General features: G+C 51.2%; 1 protein-coding gene across 1 annotated transcript in view; it reads left to right on the top strand.

Annotated features, from left to right (window-relative positions):
- zswim6 (zinc finger, SWIM-type containing 6) overlaps positions 1 to 17,478 on the top strand; it is an 89,926-nt gene extending 72,448 nt beyond the window's left edge. Inside the window, exons 9-14 of the mRNA XM_064306892.1 lie at positions 2,826 to 3,107; positions 5,795 to 5,915; positions 11,143 to 11,300; positions 12,662 to 12,825; positions 13,320 to 13,401; positions 14,587 to 17,478. Coding sequence (XP_064162962.1) covers positions 2,826 to 3,107; positions 5,795 to 5,915; positions 11,143 to 11,300; positions 12,662 to 12,825; positions 13,320 to 13,401; positions 14,587 to 15,449 — 1,670 coding nt within the window. The 3' untranslated portion in view covers positions 15,450 to 17,478. The remainder of the gene's footprint in view (positions 1 to 2,825; positions 3,108 to 5,794; positions 5,916 to 11,142; positions 11,301 to 12,661; positions 12,826 to 13,319; positions 13,402 to 14,586) is intronic.
- Positions 17,479 to 17,971: the final 493 nt, after the last annotated feature.

Here is a 17,971-nt window from a genome sequence, read left to right as displayed (position 1 = left end):
TGATAGCTGCATGATGAACTATCGATTTTTATTTTTTATCTTTTTAAGAGAGGACAGCTCAGGGGACCCCTGAAGTAATGATTTCAGGCAGAGGAGAGTGCGCTCGAGGGCAGGTGTGTCTGAATGAGTTTTGGGTTCAGTAGGAAAGGGGTGCAGAGGGGTGCTCAGGGGTACTGACGGGTACTGACGGGTGCTCAGGGGTGCTCAGGGGTGCTCATGGGTGCTCAGGGGTGCTGTGGGGTACTGAGGGGTACTGAGGGGTGCTGAGGGGTACTGAGGGGTACTGACGGGTGCTCAGGGGTACTGAGGGGTACTGAGGGGTGCTCAGGGGTGCTGAGGGGTACTGAGGGGTACTCCCAGGCCCAGACTCCTCTTGGGTTCGCCGCGGCTTTGCCGCTCGGCCCGTTCAGCGAATCCCGCCGTACCGCGAGGGCCCGGAAACGCAGGGAGGGACGGGAGGTTTTACGGGTCCAGTTTGGGTCTGTCTAGATCAGTGGTTCTCAACTCGGGCCAGAAAGGGCCGGTGTGGGTGCAGGCTTTTGTTCCAACCGAGCAGGTACACACCTGATTCTACTGATCAAGGTCCTTAGTAAAGACTCCAAAGGTTGATTAGTAGAATCAGGTGTGTACCTGCTTGGTTGGAACAAAAGCCTGCACCCACACCGGCCCTTTCTGGCCCGAGTTGAGAACCACTGATCTAGATAATAAATAATACATTTATTATTCACAAATATGAACACTGTAATTATTAATAAATAATGGTAACAATGATGATGGTTAAAATCGGTGACAGTTAGTATGAGGTCACAGCTGTGTCTCTACGTGCAGAGTAGGCAGAAAGGTGATGTGTCACAGCGATGTCACACAGCGATGTCACACGGCGATATTTGTGCGTCTCCTCCCATTCGTTTTACCCGTGTCCACACGTCGCTTGTCGAGAAGCAGGTCAGGAGATGTGGGGGCGAGAAGGGGTCAGCTTCAGCTCATTGTTTGTCAAAAAAGTTCCTCTTCTTTCCGTTCAGGGCACCGAAGAGAAAGGTGACTCTTTGGCAACTTTGTTACTATGGCAACTTTCCAATTGTCATTTTGCTGCAACAACAACAACAATAATAATAATAACAATAATAATATGTTTTGTGTATGTAGTGTATATTGTATGGATGTAATCATGGGTAAAATAATTGTTAGGTTCACATTTTTCACTGTTTGAGATTCATATTCCTGCAGGGCATTGTGGGTCACCTTCATTTCTAAGCCGCATTCTTCCTTTCTTCTTCTCTTTTCTTGGGGGGAAGGAGAGTAAAACAGAATGTGGGAAGTCTTCTTTGTCATTTCTGTCGCGTGGGCTGTCCTTTCAGCGAGTGGCCTTGATGTTCTAGAGCTTTCCAGGGTTTCCCTTTAATAAACGGAAGGGCCCCATTTATCAGCTGACCAGGGGGTGGGTCTGACAGCATGGTGTACCAGCACGCACACCCCCCCCCACCCCCAGGGTACCAGTGCACACACCACCCCCAGTGTATCTGCACACACCCCCACACCCCTCCCCACACCTCCGGTATACCTGCCCACGCCCGTTCCCGGAATATTCCGGCGCTGAGGAGTCACATGGGCGAGACAGTAATAATCGCGCTCTTACCCAGAGCCCACTGTGACAGGCACATTTGCACCGCGCCCCAGAGATGTGCTTTTTCACAGCCAATTAAAATCTGGATTCCTTCATAAGCCAGAGAGAGACGCTGGAGAGATGCGGTCGCCGTGGAGACGGAGGGGGGGATATAGCTGTGGAGCAACAGAGGATGATGAGCACCACAGTCCAAAACAGAGAGCCCCCCCCCCCCCCCCACCCAGACAGCTCATACTCAGCTGTGGGCCTCGGTTTGGGTTTGTGCCTCCCCAGCCGAGCTCTGTGACTCCCCCAACAGGGCTCTGTACCTCCCCAGCCGAGCTCTGTGCCTCCCCAGCTGAGCTCTGTGACTCCCCAGCAGGGCTCTGTGATTCCCCAGCCGAGCTCTGTGACTCCCCAGCCGAGCTCTGTGACTCCCCAGCCGAGCTCTGTGACTCCCCAACAGGGCTCTGTGACTCCCCAACAGGGCTCTGTGACTCCCCAACAGGGCTCTGTGACTCTGCCATAGAGAGAGTGCTGCATTATTGTAAAAGCTCTTGATCTGCTGGAGCGCTCTGATGGTAAAACGCTGGCAGACCCAGAGGCCCGTGTGCAGGCTTCACATGCGGCGGTGGTGGCTGCACTCAGACACGCTCCTCCTCTTCCCTTCTTTTTGGCTGGACCGCAACAGCGGGGCCAGCCCTACAAACGCGAATGTCGGTGACTGACTGAGTGACTGAGTGATGAAGTTGCACCATTGGTCGGCCGGAGAGTTCCAGCCGTATACTAGGTTTTGACCCGGTCTTGTTTTCCTGTAGCCTTTCTCTCCTCCTGCACTCGTTTGCTGTCTCTTAACCACGTTAAACTTTTGTAATGCGGTGATCTGTTGGACCGGCCCGCTCAGCCTCAGTTCTGTAAGGTTCTGCGGGTCAGTCCTGAGACAGGCACAGAGTTGCAGAAAGATGAGTAGAGTGATGAGGATGAGGAGTGAAGATGAGGAGTGGTTCTGACTTACAGTGCTCTCTCTTCCTTCATCATCCCACCTTCTCCTTTTCCCAAACTCTTTCTACATCTACCCCTCCCTCCCTCTCTCTCTCTCTCTGTCTCTCCCTCTCTTAACCTCCATACCCCCTGCCCTTTCTCTCTCTCTCTCTCTCTCTCTCTCTCTCTCCCTCTTCTCTCTGTCTTCCTCCCTCCCTCCCTCCCTCTCTCCCCCTCTCAGATGGGGGCGGTCCGGCCAAGTGCTCGGCCCCGCAGCCGTTCCTGGCGCAGCGGCTCCTGGAGGAGGGCGAGACTTGCCTGTCGCTGGCGGTGGAGATGGCGCTGGTGGGGCTGGGGCAGCAGAGGATCATGCCCGACGGGCTGTACGCGCAGGAGAAGGTCTGCCGCAACGAGGAGCAGCTCATCTCCAAGCTGCTGGAGGTGGACCTCAACGACCACCTGGTCAAGATATTCCGCAAGCAAGCAGTCTTCCTGTTAGAAGGCAAGGCACGCCCACCGTCCTGCTCCCTGGCCCCTCCTCCTCCTTTTCTGGTCCCTCCTTCTTCCCGGCCCCTCCCACCTGCGATTCACACTGGCCAATTTACGCTGAACGTTATTGTCCTCCATTATGTTCCCATTGCTCCTGTAGTATCGAGCCAAGATGGCCGCTTTTCACACTGCCTTTTTTCAAACACCGCAAGCGTTTTGCAAAAACGGACCTCGAGGGAAGAACAAAATGTTTTGCACTCACCTCGATCAAAATATTTGCGAGTCGTTGTCCTACCAGTAGGCCTTCAGTGTCATTGGCACGTGCCCAGATGCCAACTGCCAAAAACACTCAGGTGTCTGCCTTGTTTTCCAATGAAAGTGAGGGTTCTTCTTCTGGAAAAAAACGAATACATTTCCAAAGCCGAGCTGGCAGATTTCCAGTCATAGCAGTGTTTTTTGGTTATTAATCTAATATCGATGACTGCTCAGGTTGATGTGTAGCTTAATTAGATGTGAAAAAGACTTACTGCTGTGTCTCTGTTTGTTCGAACAGCTCAGCATCTGTAACAGGCTGAACATTTCAGCGTCATAATATCACCTTATTAAATCAATAAGTCATCATTCAGAATGAAAATGAAACAGTGGCCATAAAGTTTTTATTTTTTGTTCTGTTTGCACATCCTTGCACATAAACACATCCTGCACAGCCTTATAAACACATCATGCACAGCCTTATAAACACATCCTGCACAGCCTTATAAACACATCCTGCACAGCCTTATAAACACATCCTGCACAGCCTTATAAACACATCATGCACAGCCTTATAAACACATCCTGCACAGCCTTATAAACACATCCTGCACAGCCTTATAAACACATCATGCACAGCCTTATAAACACACTCTGCACAGCCGTATAAACACATCATGCACAGCCTTATAAACACATCATGCACAGCCTTATAAACACATTCTGCACAGCCGTATAAACACATCATGCACAGCCGTATAAACACATCATGCACAGCCTTATAAACACATCATGCACAGCCTTATAAACACATCTGCACAGCCTATAAACACATCCTGCACAGCCTTATAAACACATCCTGCACAGCCTTATAAACACATCATGCACAGCCTTATAAACACATCATGCACAGCCTTATAAACACATCCTGCACAGCCTTATAAACACATCATGCACAGCCTTATAAACACATCCTGCACAGCCTTATAAACACATCATGCACAGCCTTATAAACACATCCTGCACAGCCTTATAAACACATCGCACAGCCTATAAACATCCTGCACAGCCTTATAACACATCCTGCACAGCCTTATAAACAATCCTGCACAGCCTTATAAACACACATGCACAGCCTTATAAACACATCCTGCACAGCCTTATAAACACATCATGCACAGCCTTATAAACACATCCTGCACAGCCTATAAACATCTGCACACCTTATAAACACATCCTGCACAGCCTTATAAACACATCCTGCACAGCCTTATAAACACATCATGCACAGCCTTATAAACACATCATGCACAGCCTTATAAACACATCCTGCACAGCCTTATAAACACATCATGCACAGCCCTAATGGAAATGGTGTTATGCGTTTGCCAAAGGTCTAACTGCCAAACACGCAGGATGTTGTCACACTGCGGTTCTAATTTTTCACCATGGAGGGCGTAGGATGTGGTGTGCAGTGAAGGGGGGGGGGGTCCGTCTGGGGAGCCACCCCCGTCTCCCCCCAAGTACCACCCCTGCCGCTGCCCCAGGGAGGACCACCCACCTCTGGGTGAGGGAATAATAGAGCTCCCAGGCTGAGCTTGGCGAGCAGGCCCGAATGCATCCAGCGAGCGGGCGCTGTGCTCGTGATGTGGGCTGAGCCCCCCCTTGGGTGGCGGGGGTTGGGGGGGCAAGCCGTCACATATGGATTTCAGCATCGCAGTTTATACAGCAAGCAAGCAGTAAAAAAAAAAAAAAAAAAACTTTAAAAAACGACCCGGCTGTTTTGAAAGTGAGCCGCGGTTTCATCTGGTTGGGAAATGGGGGGGGGCTTGCCGCCCATAGGCAGATGCTTTGGGGGCGGGGTTATGGCCCTCCTGCCCTGTCAGGGTTTAGATGTGCTGCTTTCTGGGCGGGGTTACAGCTACAGCTGGGCGGTTTGTAATGGGGGTGTCTGTCAGTATCTGTTCCCTTTTATTTCAGTGGGGGCAGGAATTTAACCAAAATTGTCCCCTCGCCCTGTACCCCTCCCCTGCCTGCCCATAGGGTACAGAGAGGAAGTCCTACCCCAGATCAAATGCTTGAAAACCCCCAAAGAACCCAGAACCCCCGACAAGCCAAGAGTCCCACCACATGTGCACAGGATGTGCTTTATTTCCAGAGGAAACTCATGAACCAGATATCTGCTGCACTCTGACCTACAAACACTGGCTGTGAAATGTGGCCACAATGATGCTGAACGCCTCTCTCTCTCCCCATCCCTCCCTCCCTCCTTCCCCACCTCTCTCTCTCTCTCCCCATCCCTCCCTCCCTCCTTCCCCACCTCTCTCTCTCTCCTCCCTCCCTCCCTCTACACCTCTCTCTCTCTCATTTCCTCCCTTCTTCCCCACCTCTCTGTCTGTCATCTCCCCCCTCCCCTCCCTCCCCCTCCCCCCTCCCTCTACCTCTCTCCCCTGCCCAGGTGGTCCGAAGCGTCTCAGCAGCCTCCTCACAGAGAGAGCGTTCCCATGCACACCTTCGCCAAGTATCTCTTCACCTCCCTCCTACCTCACGATGCTGAACTGGCGTATAAAATTGCACTGAGAGCCATGCGGTGAGTTCCCAGCAACACTTACACCCAGCAACCCCAACACTTACAGCCAACAACCCCAACACTCACACCCAGCAACCCCAACACTTACACCCAGCAACCCCAACACTCACACCTCTGCGACCCCAACACTTACACCCAACAACCCCAACACTTGCACCCAGTGAGTGTGTGTGCGCACATGTGTATGCATATGTGTGCGCGCGTGTGTGTTAGTACGTTTGTGTGTGCGCGTGCGTGCGTGCATGCATGTTTCAAGGGCCTCTCCCTGTTGACACTCTTTCATTCGGTCTCTCTCTCTCTCTTTCTCTCTCTCTCTCTCTCTCGTCTGCATTCCGTCTCCTTGTGTTCTCTGCCCTCACTCTCTTTTCTGCCTTTACCCCCCCCCCTCGGGGGCTGCCGGGGGAGTGTGTTCAGAGCTGCGAGCTCCGAGCTGCGTGTTTACACTTCACTGAGACGGATAAGCCTGCCGACGGAGGAGGCGTTTCATTTAGTAGCGGGAACACTTCTCCTCCGAGTTCCTCCTCCTTCCCGGGGAGCGCTCGGGCGCTGTTTAATCACAAAGCAGCCTCTGCCGGAACCTCGCTAAATAATTCATTGCCTTTGAAAATTAGTTTTAGAAAATGTGTGAATAATAAATATGTGGCGTTGGGTCTCATTCTGGCCTCGGAGGGTGTTGTGTGTCTTTTTTTTCTTTCTTTCTTTCTTTCTTTCTTTCTTTTTTCTTTTTCATATTCTGGCCGCTCCGCGCTTCGCCGCGAGCGCCAGCGGCCTGCCGAGCCTGTGGAGAAACGCCGCGTTAGGGTCTCGCCACGTCTCCACGGAGACCGCCGGTAGCGCGTGTGTTTCCTCAACAGCTTTTTTTTCTCTTTCTCTTTTTTCGATGCCTGCCCCATTTTAAATAGTGTCATTTTTTTCCTTTTTGTTTTTCTTTGGGGAGGGGGTGGGGGGGGGGAATGGATCTTTGAGATGCGCGTAACTTTGATCACGTGAACCGCACAGGGAAGAGGTCCAAACAACTGCTCGTGCGCTAATGAGCTGTAGCAGCGAACGGGCTTATCGGGGACTCAGTAGACGGGCACTGAAAGGGTTCATTTCTCACTTTGTCCACCGTTCTGTGTGCTTGAGAAGCTCGCGGTTTCCTTCCTCCCTCTCTCGCAGCCCGGCTCCGTGGAGTCTGCAGCGAGAGGCCGAGCGCCACAGCGAGCGTCTGCACCGCCGGCTGCTCGGGGATCAGCCCTGGCCATCTGGTTTGAGTAAAGCCGAACCTTTGGCTCCGCGGCGTCGCCTCTGGCAGCGCTGCTCGCGCTCCGGGCGCGTCCTGCGCCGACGCCGCTGCCAGATCCCACCGAAGGAATGGCGAAGCTGCGGGACGGGGGCGCGGCACGCGAGCGGAGAAAGGGCTGGAGGTGTAGCGGCTTTTAGGATTTCGCCCCCGGGGAGAAGTTTCCAGAGCGAGCCGCCAAACTGGGCGGCGCTCCCTGCGTTCGGTTACGGGGGCGGAGCCCGGGGGGAGCGCGCCGACGCTCGCCGTGAACGCCGTGCTCTTCTCCCAGGGCTGCGTAAAGAGGCACGCCCTTCTGCGCGCCAGTCCGCAGGGAGCCCCCGCCCCCTTGCCCCCGCCCCCGCCCCGAGACGCGGTGCGTGTCCTCCGGCTGCGCGGTGACACCGACAGCAGGGATCATCTCGTTCGTTGCCCGGGTTACCTAAAAAAACAAAAAAGAAAAGAAGGAAAATGAAACTGCGGGCTGTGATTGGGTTACAAAGCCACACGGAGCCATTCAGGTTTGTCAATGGCCCCGCGGTCGTCTCAGCCGCTGCACCTGAATGAAACCGCCAAAGGGTCACTTTTTATTTATTTATATTTTCGGTATCCATGACTGTGGGCTTGCAGACGTGAAAGCCCGCGCTGGCTGTCAGGAGGGTCTGAAGCAGCCCTGCCTCCACCTGCGGGAGCTCAGGTTTAACAACCCATGTAAACAAACACGCTGTGGTCCTCCGCTAAGTACACAGGCTGAAACTGGGTTTGTGAGTTGATCCCTGATTTTGGAGGGCTCAGTGCCTGCAGGTTTGACTCCAGTCCTGGAGGGCCACAGTGTCTGCAGATTTAAGTCCAGTCCTGGAGGGCCGCAGTGTCTGCAGATTTAACTCCAGTCCTGGAGGGCCGCAGTGTCTGCAGATTTAACTCCAGTCCTGGAGGGCCGCAGTGTCTGCTGGTTTAACTCCAGTCCTGGAGAGCTGCTGTGTCTGCTGGTTTAACTCCAGTCCTGGAGGGCCGCAGTGTCTGCAGATTTAACTCCAGTCCTGGAGGGCCGCAGTGTCTGCAGATTTAACTCCAGTCCTGGAGAGCTGCTGTGTCAACAGATTTAACTCTAGTCCTCCAGGGGGGGTGGGAGGGTCAGGGGGCGGAGCTTGCTCTCCACAGCTGTGTTTATGGGAGGGTCAGGGGGCGGAGCCTGCCGTCCACGCCAGCTCCCTCTCACAGAACAAACCAGAATGGCTGACTGTGGTGCGAAAAGCAGGAACGTCGAAACGTTGTGACAGAAGACAGCGGCAGAGCAGGGCCTGCGTCTCGCGGCCTCCTCCTGCCGTCAGCCCGTCTTCTCAGCGGCCTTGGTAACGCAGAAGAGGGGGCGGATTCCTGTCGCTGTGGCGTCTCCCAGCTACAAAACAAAACCTTTTTTGTGTCGTTCCCCTCCCCCTTTCCAGCAGCATTAGCGGACGTGCGCTTAGCGGCTAGCAGGCAGTTTGCCCCGAACAGAAAAAAAAGGGATATTGGCTTTAGCCTCTGCCCCTGGTGGAAAAGCCTCTCCTCCTCCTCCTCCTCCTCCTCCTCCTCCTCCTCCGGCTCCTGAGGACAGAGCCGCCGTCACATTGCAGAGGGGTGAACTCAGCACCTCGCCATCCCGCCAAAAATCTCTCCCCACTGCTGCCGCCAACACGCCCACCGCCAGAGCAGTCTGTGCGGCTCCACATCACCTCCTCCGCCATTCCGGCTCTACCAGCTTCCACCTCTTCCTCCCTGGAAAAGCACAGTTCAGCTGCTCTTTTACTTCTCCCTGACAGTTCAGCTGCTCTTTTACTTCTCCCTCACAGTTCGGTTTCCACAGTTAAGCTTCCTGCTGTCAGTCAGGTATTGGCTTTGAATGACATCTCTTGAAAGCATCTGATGTAGAGCTAAAACAGGAACAAAAAACACTCCATTAAAGTACACGTACTGAAGGACAGAATCCAAACAAGTTAAGTGCAGTAACCGTGTGTATTTACGCTGTGCTTTGTTTCCACATTCACTATCAGATATATTGGCTTTTAATAGCTGAGGGAAAAGTTGAGAGGACAGCGCAGGTCTAGTAATATATTAAAGCTAAATCTTTCAGAGTCTGCACTGGAGGGACTAGCGAAAAAAAGGTCCTGGAATTTATGTTGGCAAAACCTTTCAGGAAGTGAAGAAAAGCTGGCTTTCTCTCGCTCTGAGCGTTTTGGAGAACGCTTTCGCGAGCTGAGCCTGTGATGTATATCTGTCGGGAGGGGCTGCCTGCTGGCCCGCCGGGCCCTCCCCCCCGAGGATTCTGGGACATTGTGGCAGCCAGCCAGTCTGGGGGGTGCCAAACCGAGGAGCAGGGGTCCCGCTTGGCGGAGGGCGGTATGGGGGGGCGTGCCACCCCTGGGTCCACACGTACAGCTGCAAATGGGCTGTTAAACCACTCTGTTTACCTACGGGATCCTCCATCGTTCCTCCAGTGGCAACTGTAAAAAAAAGCTCATCGGCGGAATTCTTCCTTAGCAGCGGCGGCGGCGGCGGCGGCGCTCTCTGGTGAAAGCCGCGTTCGGCGGGGGCGGTTTTCAGAGGGCGTCGCCTTAGCGCCGATCTCCGCCGCGTTTGGCTTCGTCCCCGGGTCAGCGGCGAAAACGGTGGCCGTGGTTACAGCGGTGGAGCTCCCTCAGCTGGCCGGGCCTGCTGGCGCACTGCACGCCGAGGGGCTGTGCTGCGTTTCTGCATTAGAGCCGGGAGGTTAGCGGTTAGCGTGCTTATATGAGGACCAGATTAGCCATCGGCGAGTGTCCCAAAACTTACCCGCCGCGTGTATCAGATGTGTCATAAAGGGGGGGGTGTTTAATAGCCGAGTGGGAGGGACCTATGGGGAGGGAATTTGGGGAGGGGGGGGATAGAGGAATGAGATTAGATGCAGACACTTGTGAGTGTAGTTAATGAAACGGAAGCCCTTGGGAGAGATTCCCGCTCTAATTTCGGCGGCGGGGCAGGAGGGAGGCGGGCGGGGCGGGGTCCCTGGCGCACGCGTGCACACAAGCGCGGCGGACTTGGCCGGCCCCCGCCTGTGCAGCGCTCGTCGCCCTCACTCGTCGTCGGCACAGGGAGTGGCTGACCTTTAACCTCAGAAGGACAGGAAGCAGAGCCAACAGTGTCCGAACACGCAGCTGTCTCTCCTTTAGCGTGCGCGTAGGTTTCTGAGATTCTTTTGGCGGCTCCGAGACCCAATCAGACGTGAGCCCGGCTCCCACACACCCCCAAGACCGTGAGCTCCGCCTCCCGGGGCTTTGTGCCTCTCTGGCGGGCCGTGTGACCGGCGGGAGGCACGGCCCCAGCGGGGGGGCACTTTTAGCGGCTTTTTAATGCGTTTCAAATGAGATGCGCGAACCTGATGCCACTCTGGGCTCTGGAGCGGCTCGGGGAGTCTCTCGCCAGGATTTCACAGTTCATACCTCATTACACTCAAAAGCGGCGTTTTGTTTTCCTCCGGAATGTTCCCCGCTTTTCCGACCGCAGATCTGCGAGAGACCTGGACCGACGCGACGGGTCTGGTCGGCTGGTCTGATTGTCGCTGCTCGGTTAATCGGACGCTTGTGCTCCATGACCTGAGTCCCACGGTTGTGTGTGCTGTCTTGTGTCTTGTGTGGGTGAAAGACAGCATTTGTGATTTTTAAAAAATTAATAAAATGTATCAGTGGGAATGCACAACCCCCTGCCATATGTGGGGGAGGGGGATGTGGGGGGGGGGGGGGTCGCTGTTTTTATGTGGTACCCCCATACACCTCTTTCACAGACTCAAAGTAAATTGAAAGGAGATGTGTTGAAATCTTGCCAGATCAGTGTGTCCCCTAATCCATTCAGGTCATAACAAAGTGGCGTGTGTTCTAATTCCAGCATTTCCGTAACTTACCTCTCACTCTCTCTCTCTCTCTCTTCCCCCCTCCTCCTTCCTGTTGCCAGGTTACCAGTGTTGGAATCCACGGCTCCGACAGGCGACATGTCCCGGCCTCACCACATAGTGTCGGTGGTTCCCAACCGCTACCCGCGCTGGTTCACCCTCAGCCACATCGAGTCGCAGCAGTGCGAGCTGGCCTCCACCATGCTCACGGCAGCCAAAGGTGAGGCCGCCATTCCGTGCCGAGCGCGCTAATGCTGCTCTGCAGACACGCTGCCGCCATTCCGTGTCGAGCGTGCTAATGCTACTCTACAGACTCACTTCCGCCATTTTGTGTCAAGCGCGCTCATGCTAGTCTGCATACTCAGTGCCGCCATTCCGTGCCAAGCGCACTTGTGCTACTCTACAGACACGGTGCTGCCATTCCGTTCCACGGGCCAGCTGTTTCCTGCCAGATCGGCGTCCCCTCCACACACACACACAGGCAGGGTGGGTTGTGGGCCGGAAGAGTCTCAGCACTGCAACGCCCTTTGACCCCGAGTTCGGCCAGCGAGCGCCGCATCGTTCTCTGGTGACCAGGCCCTGGATGAGAGGGCTCGGCACACAGTTTTACTGCGACACACTGAATCAGACTCACAGCCCTGCTGTTGCTCCCCTTTTCCAAAACCACTGGAGTCCACAAGACTGGCTCTCCCCCGTCCAGCACGCGTGCACATCCATTAATTCCATACAGCAGCTCACACAAACCGTACCATCGAACCCGGAAGCCTGGTTATTCGGGGTGTGAAAAGGGGGAATTTAACGGGGGTCCCGAGACGTGAGAAGCCTCCAGGTTTGGGGTTCAACGGGGACTCTGAGATAACGCTCATATCAGATCTTTTTCTCCTCTTTTTCTCCCCGCATTTTCACTTTATCTGACCTTTATTTTACTACATTATGGCTGACTGAGAAGTGGTGATGGTGACTCCTGAGGCCACAGGACGTCCATCATACCCAGTACAACAGCGAGCAGCGAGAGGAGCAGCAGCCCCATACAGATCCATTTGAGCACTGTTTACAAACGGCTGTCAGGAAGTTTTGCTTTTTTGGACGAATTTGCGGAAGCATTTCTTCTCCGTGCGGAGAGTTTTAGATGTGTGGGATGGCTGCCAGTGTAATGTAGCTGAGCCAGAGACCCAGGGCAGAGATCAGGTCCAAGACTGATGCAAAGCTGGATACTCTGTAGTCTGTGGGTAACTGGAGAGATGATATGGGGTTGAATGGTCTGTTCTCCTCATTATGTATTCTTATTTTCTTATGTTCTAGATGGGCTGAATAGTCTGTTTTTCTGATGATGTATTCTTGTGTTCTCATGTTCTAGGTGGGCTGAATGACTGGTTCTCCTCATTATGTATTCTTATTTTCTAGAATGGCTGAATGGCCTGTTCTTCGCATCATGTATCATATATATTTTTGTTCTAGATGGGTTGAATGGCCAGTTCTCCTCATTATGTATTCTTGTGTTCTTAAAGTGGCTAATGTATTGCTAGCATTCGCCATGTAGAATCAGTCAGAAACGAAAGACGTCTCCTTGGTTTCTTTCAGGCGACGGTCGACGGCTCGAAACAGTATTAGAGTCCATCCAAAAAAACATCCACTCCTCATCCCACATCTTCAAGCTGGCCCAGGATGCCTTCAAGATCGCCACACTCATGGACAGCCTGCCTGACATCACTCTGCTCAAAGTCTCCCTGGAGCTGGGTCTTCAGGTAGCTGCTCACCTGGGCACTGGGAAGGGGCGCTTCTGTGAGCCGGGAGGGGCTGTGTCCCCGAGGACCCCTGCTTCTGCAGAAATAATCTGTTATGAATGGCTAACAGGGTGACCGCAAGTAGTTTAGCTAATGTGGGTCTCCCAAGACAACAGGGATATGCAGGGTGTTTAATTACTGCGGATTTAAATATGACTGAAGCAGATTAAAATGGGATTGAAGCAGATTTAAACATGTGAAGCAGATTTAAATATAACTGAAGCAGTTTAAAATGGGATTGAAGCAAATTTAAATATATGACTGAAGCAGAAGAAAATATAACTGAAGCAGATTGAAATATGACTGAAGCAGATTGAAGTATGACTGAAGCAGATTGAAATATGACTGAAGCAGATTTAAATATGGCTGAAGCAGATTTAAATATTTGTGAATTTGCCAGTCAGGGCCCATGGTCTGTTCTCACCGGTCCCTCCTTACCCCCCCCCCCCACCCAGGTTATGAGAATGACGCTCTCCACGCTGAACTGGCGGCGGCGGGAGATGGTGAGGTGGTTGGTCACGTGTGCTACTGAAGTGGGTGAGTTACTCAGGCTTCACTTGTGTTCGCTTCAGTTTGCGCTCAAGTGTCCAGGCCTTCGTTTATAACGGTCCGTGGAATGCGGCGACTCGCTTGTGGAAAGTACGTGTTTACTTCATTACTCACAAACATGTTTTTAATAATGAAGTCAACATATTTTCTCTTGAGGTGGTGCTCTGACCTTTAATTCCTTCTTCTGTTGTTTGTGGGGGGGGGGGGGTGGAGACGGGGCTTCAGAGGAAAATGTCTGACACCGCTTCCAAATCTGTGGTTCCCTCAGCTCCAAACGCTGGGGAGCGGTTGTATCAGTTTACTCGCCGATTTCAACCAGTCGCTGTGTTCTACTGTAGAGAGAGTAACGTCATTTGATTGGTTCACACAAGACAAAGTTGTTTTTTTTCTTTCTTATCCTGTGCCCTTGTACACAGCATCATTGTAAATCATTATTATTACACAGTAGTGTTTTGGTGGCCCCTTGTTTTAAGTTTCTGTTTAAAATGTGTATGTGTGTTCTGCACCTGGTGACATTGTGAATTTCCCCACTTGGGGAGCAATAAAGTCTATCAGTCATTCGATGCATCAGTCAATCAATCAGTGATTGACAGCTAAGCGTAGCTCCACACATTTACAGAGCTTGTGAAGGCTCGGGCTAACATCAGTAGTGCTGATATGCTATACTGCCTGCTCCACCACTCTGCTCTGCGGCAGCAGGGCGCCTTGCGCCCCCTGCCATTCGGGCAAATGGTTCTCGCTCGTCCCTACCACGGAGCTTCTCCACCCTAGCTCCCCCAGTGGTGGACCAAACTCCCTGTCCCTCTACGAACCACTCTCTCATTGCCCATCTTCCACCGTGGTCTGAAGACACATCTCTACAGACTGTGCCTGGACTGACTAACTATCACCACTCTGCAGATCATTTCTATCACTTCAATTCCCCTCTTTCATGCTACACATGTATCCCCTGTGCCACTCATGTTACATGTACTGTACCACCATCCGGCACTTATTGTGCCTTGTATCATTGTCTGGATGTTGTAGCTTATAATGCCTCCTAGTTAGACTTAGCATAGGTTAGGTCAGAGTAATGTTAACCGTGTGAACTGGACTCACTGTGTTCATGGCTATGAGTAACTGTTACAGAATGAGCATTGTGCTGACTCGTGTTCTGTGTTTGACCTGCGGCAGGCGTGTTCGCGCTGGACAGCATCATGCAGAGCTGGTTCACGCTCTTCACACCCACAGAGGCCACCAGCATCGTGGCCACCACGGTGATGTCCAACAGCACCATCGTGCGGCTCCACCTGGACTGCCACCAGCAGGAGAACCTGGCGGGCAGTGCCCGGACGCTGGCGCTGCAGTGCGCCATGAAGGACCCGCAGAACTGCGCCCTGTCGGCGCTCACGCTCTGCGAGAAGGACCACATCGCCTTCGAGACGGCCTACCAGATCGCGCTGGACGCCGCCGCCACCGGCATGAGCTACACGCAGCTGTTCACCATCGCCCGCTACATGGAGCACCGCGGCTACCCCATGCGGGCCTACAAGCTGGCCACGCTGGCCATGACGCACCTCAACCTCAGCTACAACCAGGACACGCACCCCGCCATCAACGACGTGCTCTGGGCCTGCGCCCTCAGCCACTCGCTGGGCAAGAACGAGCTGGCCGCCATCATCCCCCTGGTGGTCAAGAGCGTGAAGTGCGCCACCGTGCTGTCGGACATCTTGCGGCGGTGCACGCTCACCACGCCGGGCCTGGTGGCCCTGCACGGGCGGAGGAACTCTGGGAAGCTGATGTCGCTGGACAAGGCCCCGCTAAGACAGCTGCTGGACGCCACGATCGGGGCGTACATCAACACCACGCACTCGCGGCTGACCCACATCAGCCCGCGCCACTACAGCGAGTTCATCGAGTTCCTGGGCAAGGCCCGAGAGACCTTCCTCATGGCCCACGACGGACACATCCAGTTCAGACAGTTCATCGACAACCTAAAACAGATTTACAAAGGCAAGAAGAAACTGATGATGCTGGTCCGAGAAAGGTTCGGTTAACCAGTGTTTCTGCCCCCCCCCACCCCCCTCTTTTTACTTGAGCCCCCCCCGGCCTTTGTGCCCCCTTTTTAAATTAAAATGAAAAAAGAAAAAAAACGGACGAGGAAAAAAAAAAAAACGACAAAAAATAAAACGACAAAAAACACTAACAGAGCCACACCGGTATTATGTGTGCAGAACTATTTAGTTCGCAAAAAAAAGAGAAAATTGTCATGTTGTGAAAGTTTGTGTGTTTTTCTTTTTATTTGTATGAGTGAGAGAGAAAGAGAGAGTGTGTGAAAGAGAGAGAGAGAGGCAAGAGAAAAACAAAATGTTTTGGTTTACACTGAGTATATGTTGTCCAGTGGCGAAAGTCCACATAGCTCTCCTGTTACTTCTGAAAGCATTCACAGCCTCAAAAAAATATGGCTTTAAACCAAACAAAACACCTCCATCCTAAGTGACAAGTACCTCGTATGGATCCAGCTTTACTCCTTTGTAATCCATTCTCACATTTCAGTGTAGTTTCAAAAAGAAAAAAAAAACGCAAAAGGATACAACCGAAAAAAAAAATACAGATTTTACTTTGAAAAAAAGGAAAATAAAGAAACAAAAAAGAACCAGAGATCTCCAACTCCAGGCTGATCACATGGCTTTGCAGTGCTGTTTGTCAACAACCACAACAACAAGAAACAACGGAAGCGTGTCACACTGCTCATTTCGTGTGGAAACTTAGCGACTGTCAACATACATTCTCAGGGATTTCTCAAGAAAAAAAAAAAAAGAAACGAAAAAGGAAGAGTGAGAGCATTTATTGTACTGTATATATGATAGTATATGTCTGAATATTGGAGAAAAAAAAGTATACGTTAACTAATTTATAAAGAATATTCTATGTAATGCAAAATACTTGAAGCTGCAGTAGCTTGGTTTTAAACAGAAACATATCAGAAGGACCTTGCACCAGGGCTGGCTCAGGTGGTTCATTTATACGCTGGGCATCTATGCAGAGTCTCCTATTCAACTGCATGATCGGACTGGTATATATTTCAACACATAAATGGGGTATATTTTGTATCTGCGTACAAAATATATTTCTGCCGTACACACACACACACACACACACACACACACACGTAAAGGGCACCGTAGATGGACGAAGCAGAGCAGTGAGCCTTAGCATAAAGATGCCAGGATGCAGGACTTGGTATTGTGATACAGGTCTTTTTGCCTCCGAGCCTAGAAATGTAGATCCAACATAAACAGGCTTAACAGAGTCAACCTTTTCTTTTTTTTTTCTTTTCTTTTTGTAAAAACTAATCAACGTTAATCTGAAAACTACAGAATAAATTTGGCTTCACCACGTTTGCGTCTATTTTCCACAGTGAACAAAAACAAAACCAACAAAAAAATGTTTTTTCTGAAAGCTCCATTTATGCACAATAACAACCACACCGATTCTGCAGACATCTTGACTTTGTGCAGGACTGAAAGTTGCTGTGTAGGTCTGACTGTTCTAATTTAATTAAATTTTTTTAAAACGCTTTTTTCCTCTTTTTTATTTTGTTTTTTTCTCTAGAATTCCTCAAACAAGAACAGCCTTCTTTCTTGCCTTGTCTTAACGCTTTAAAATAACCAAACTGGAGTTCTAACAACCAAACTTGTTCATTAAATGAAAAGCCAACCAACTTTGGTTACAACTTTAGTGTCTTTAATTTTAGCTGAATGGGTCTGTATTTTGTGCTTTAAAAAGCAGTTTCCTTATGTTTTTTGGTGCAAAACGTTGTCTAGTGTCTCTTGTTCTCTTCCTTAGAGGTATGTCTGTAGCTCTTTTTTGTTTAGAAACAAAATATCATGTTTCTCAGTTTTATTTATTATGATAGGTAAGCGATTGTTCTTCATCACCTGTGTCAACATGCTCATGAAGTTGAAATTAAGATTTGATACACCGATATCAATTTATTTATGTAACTAAATCACTGTTTTATAAACTTGTTAATGATTCAACATTTTTTGTTTTAATTAAAATTAGTTTTTTGAGAGGTAAAAATTGTTTGCTGTTTTCCATGTTACTCCACAGTTGAATTACCTATTAATTGATATTGCTGTTACTGTAGCCTACCAGACATATCCAAAAGTGTTGTTGTTGTTATTATTATTATTATTATTATTATTTTGCAAAATATACAAATCCCTAGTTATATGGGTTGACAGAGGGAAAACGAGGCAGATTAACTGAGTGTATACAGCAGAACAGTGAATATCAGAAGTATTGTATGGAGCCTTCAGCAGATGATGAAGGCTGATAGGCGACAGTGCAGCATCGGAGACTCAGGGCAGAAAGGGGATAGAGCTTAATGGCGGGAGAACAAACGGACGGAACCCAGTTTGACCGCATAAGACTGTCAGAGTAGGAGCGGAACAGAGCACTGACCCGACTGAAGGATGAAGGAGTAGGCGAGTGATTGGCCAGAGGACGGCAAGAAGAAGGGTTCTGGAGAAAACGCGAACGGCTCCAGAGGCGGCCGTAGAACGTAAATACG

Source organism: Anguilla rostrata, chromosome 14 (genome assembly GCF_018555375.3).
Source record: "Anguilla rostrata isolate EN2019 chromosome 14, ASM1855537v3, whole genome shotgun sequence".
In the NCBI taxonomy this organism is placed as follows: domain Eukaryota; kingdom Metazoa; phylum Chordata; class Actinopteri; order Anguilliformes; family Anguillidae; genus Anguilla; species Anguilla rostrata.
This window is presented reverse-complemented; position numbering and strand designations above follow the sequence as displayed.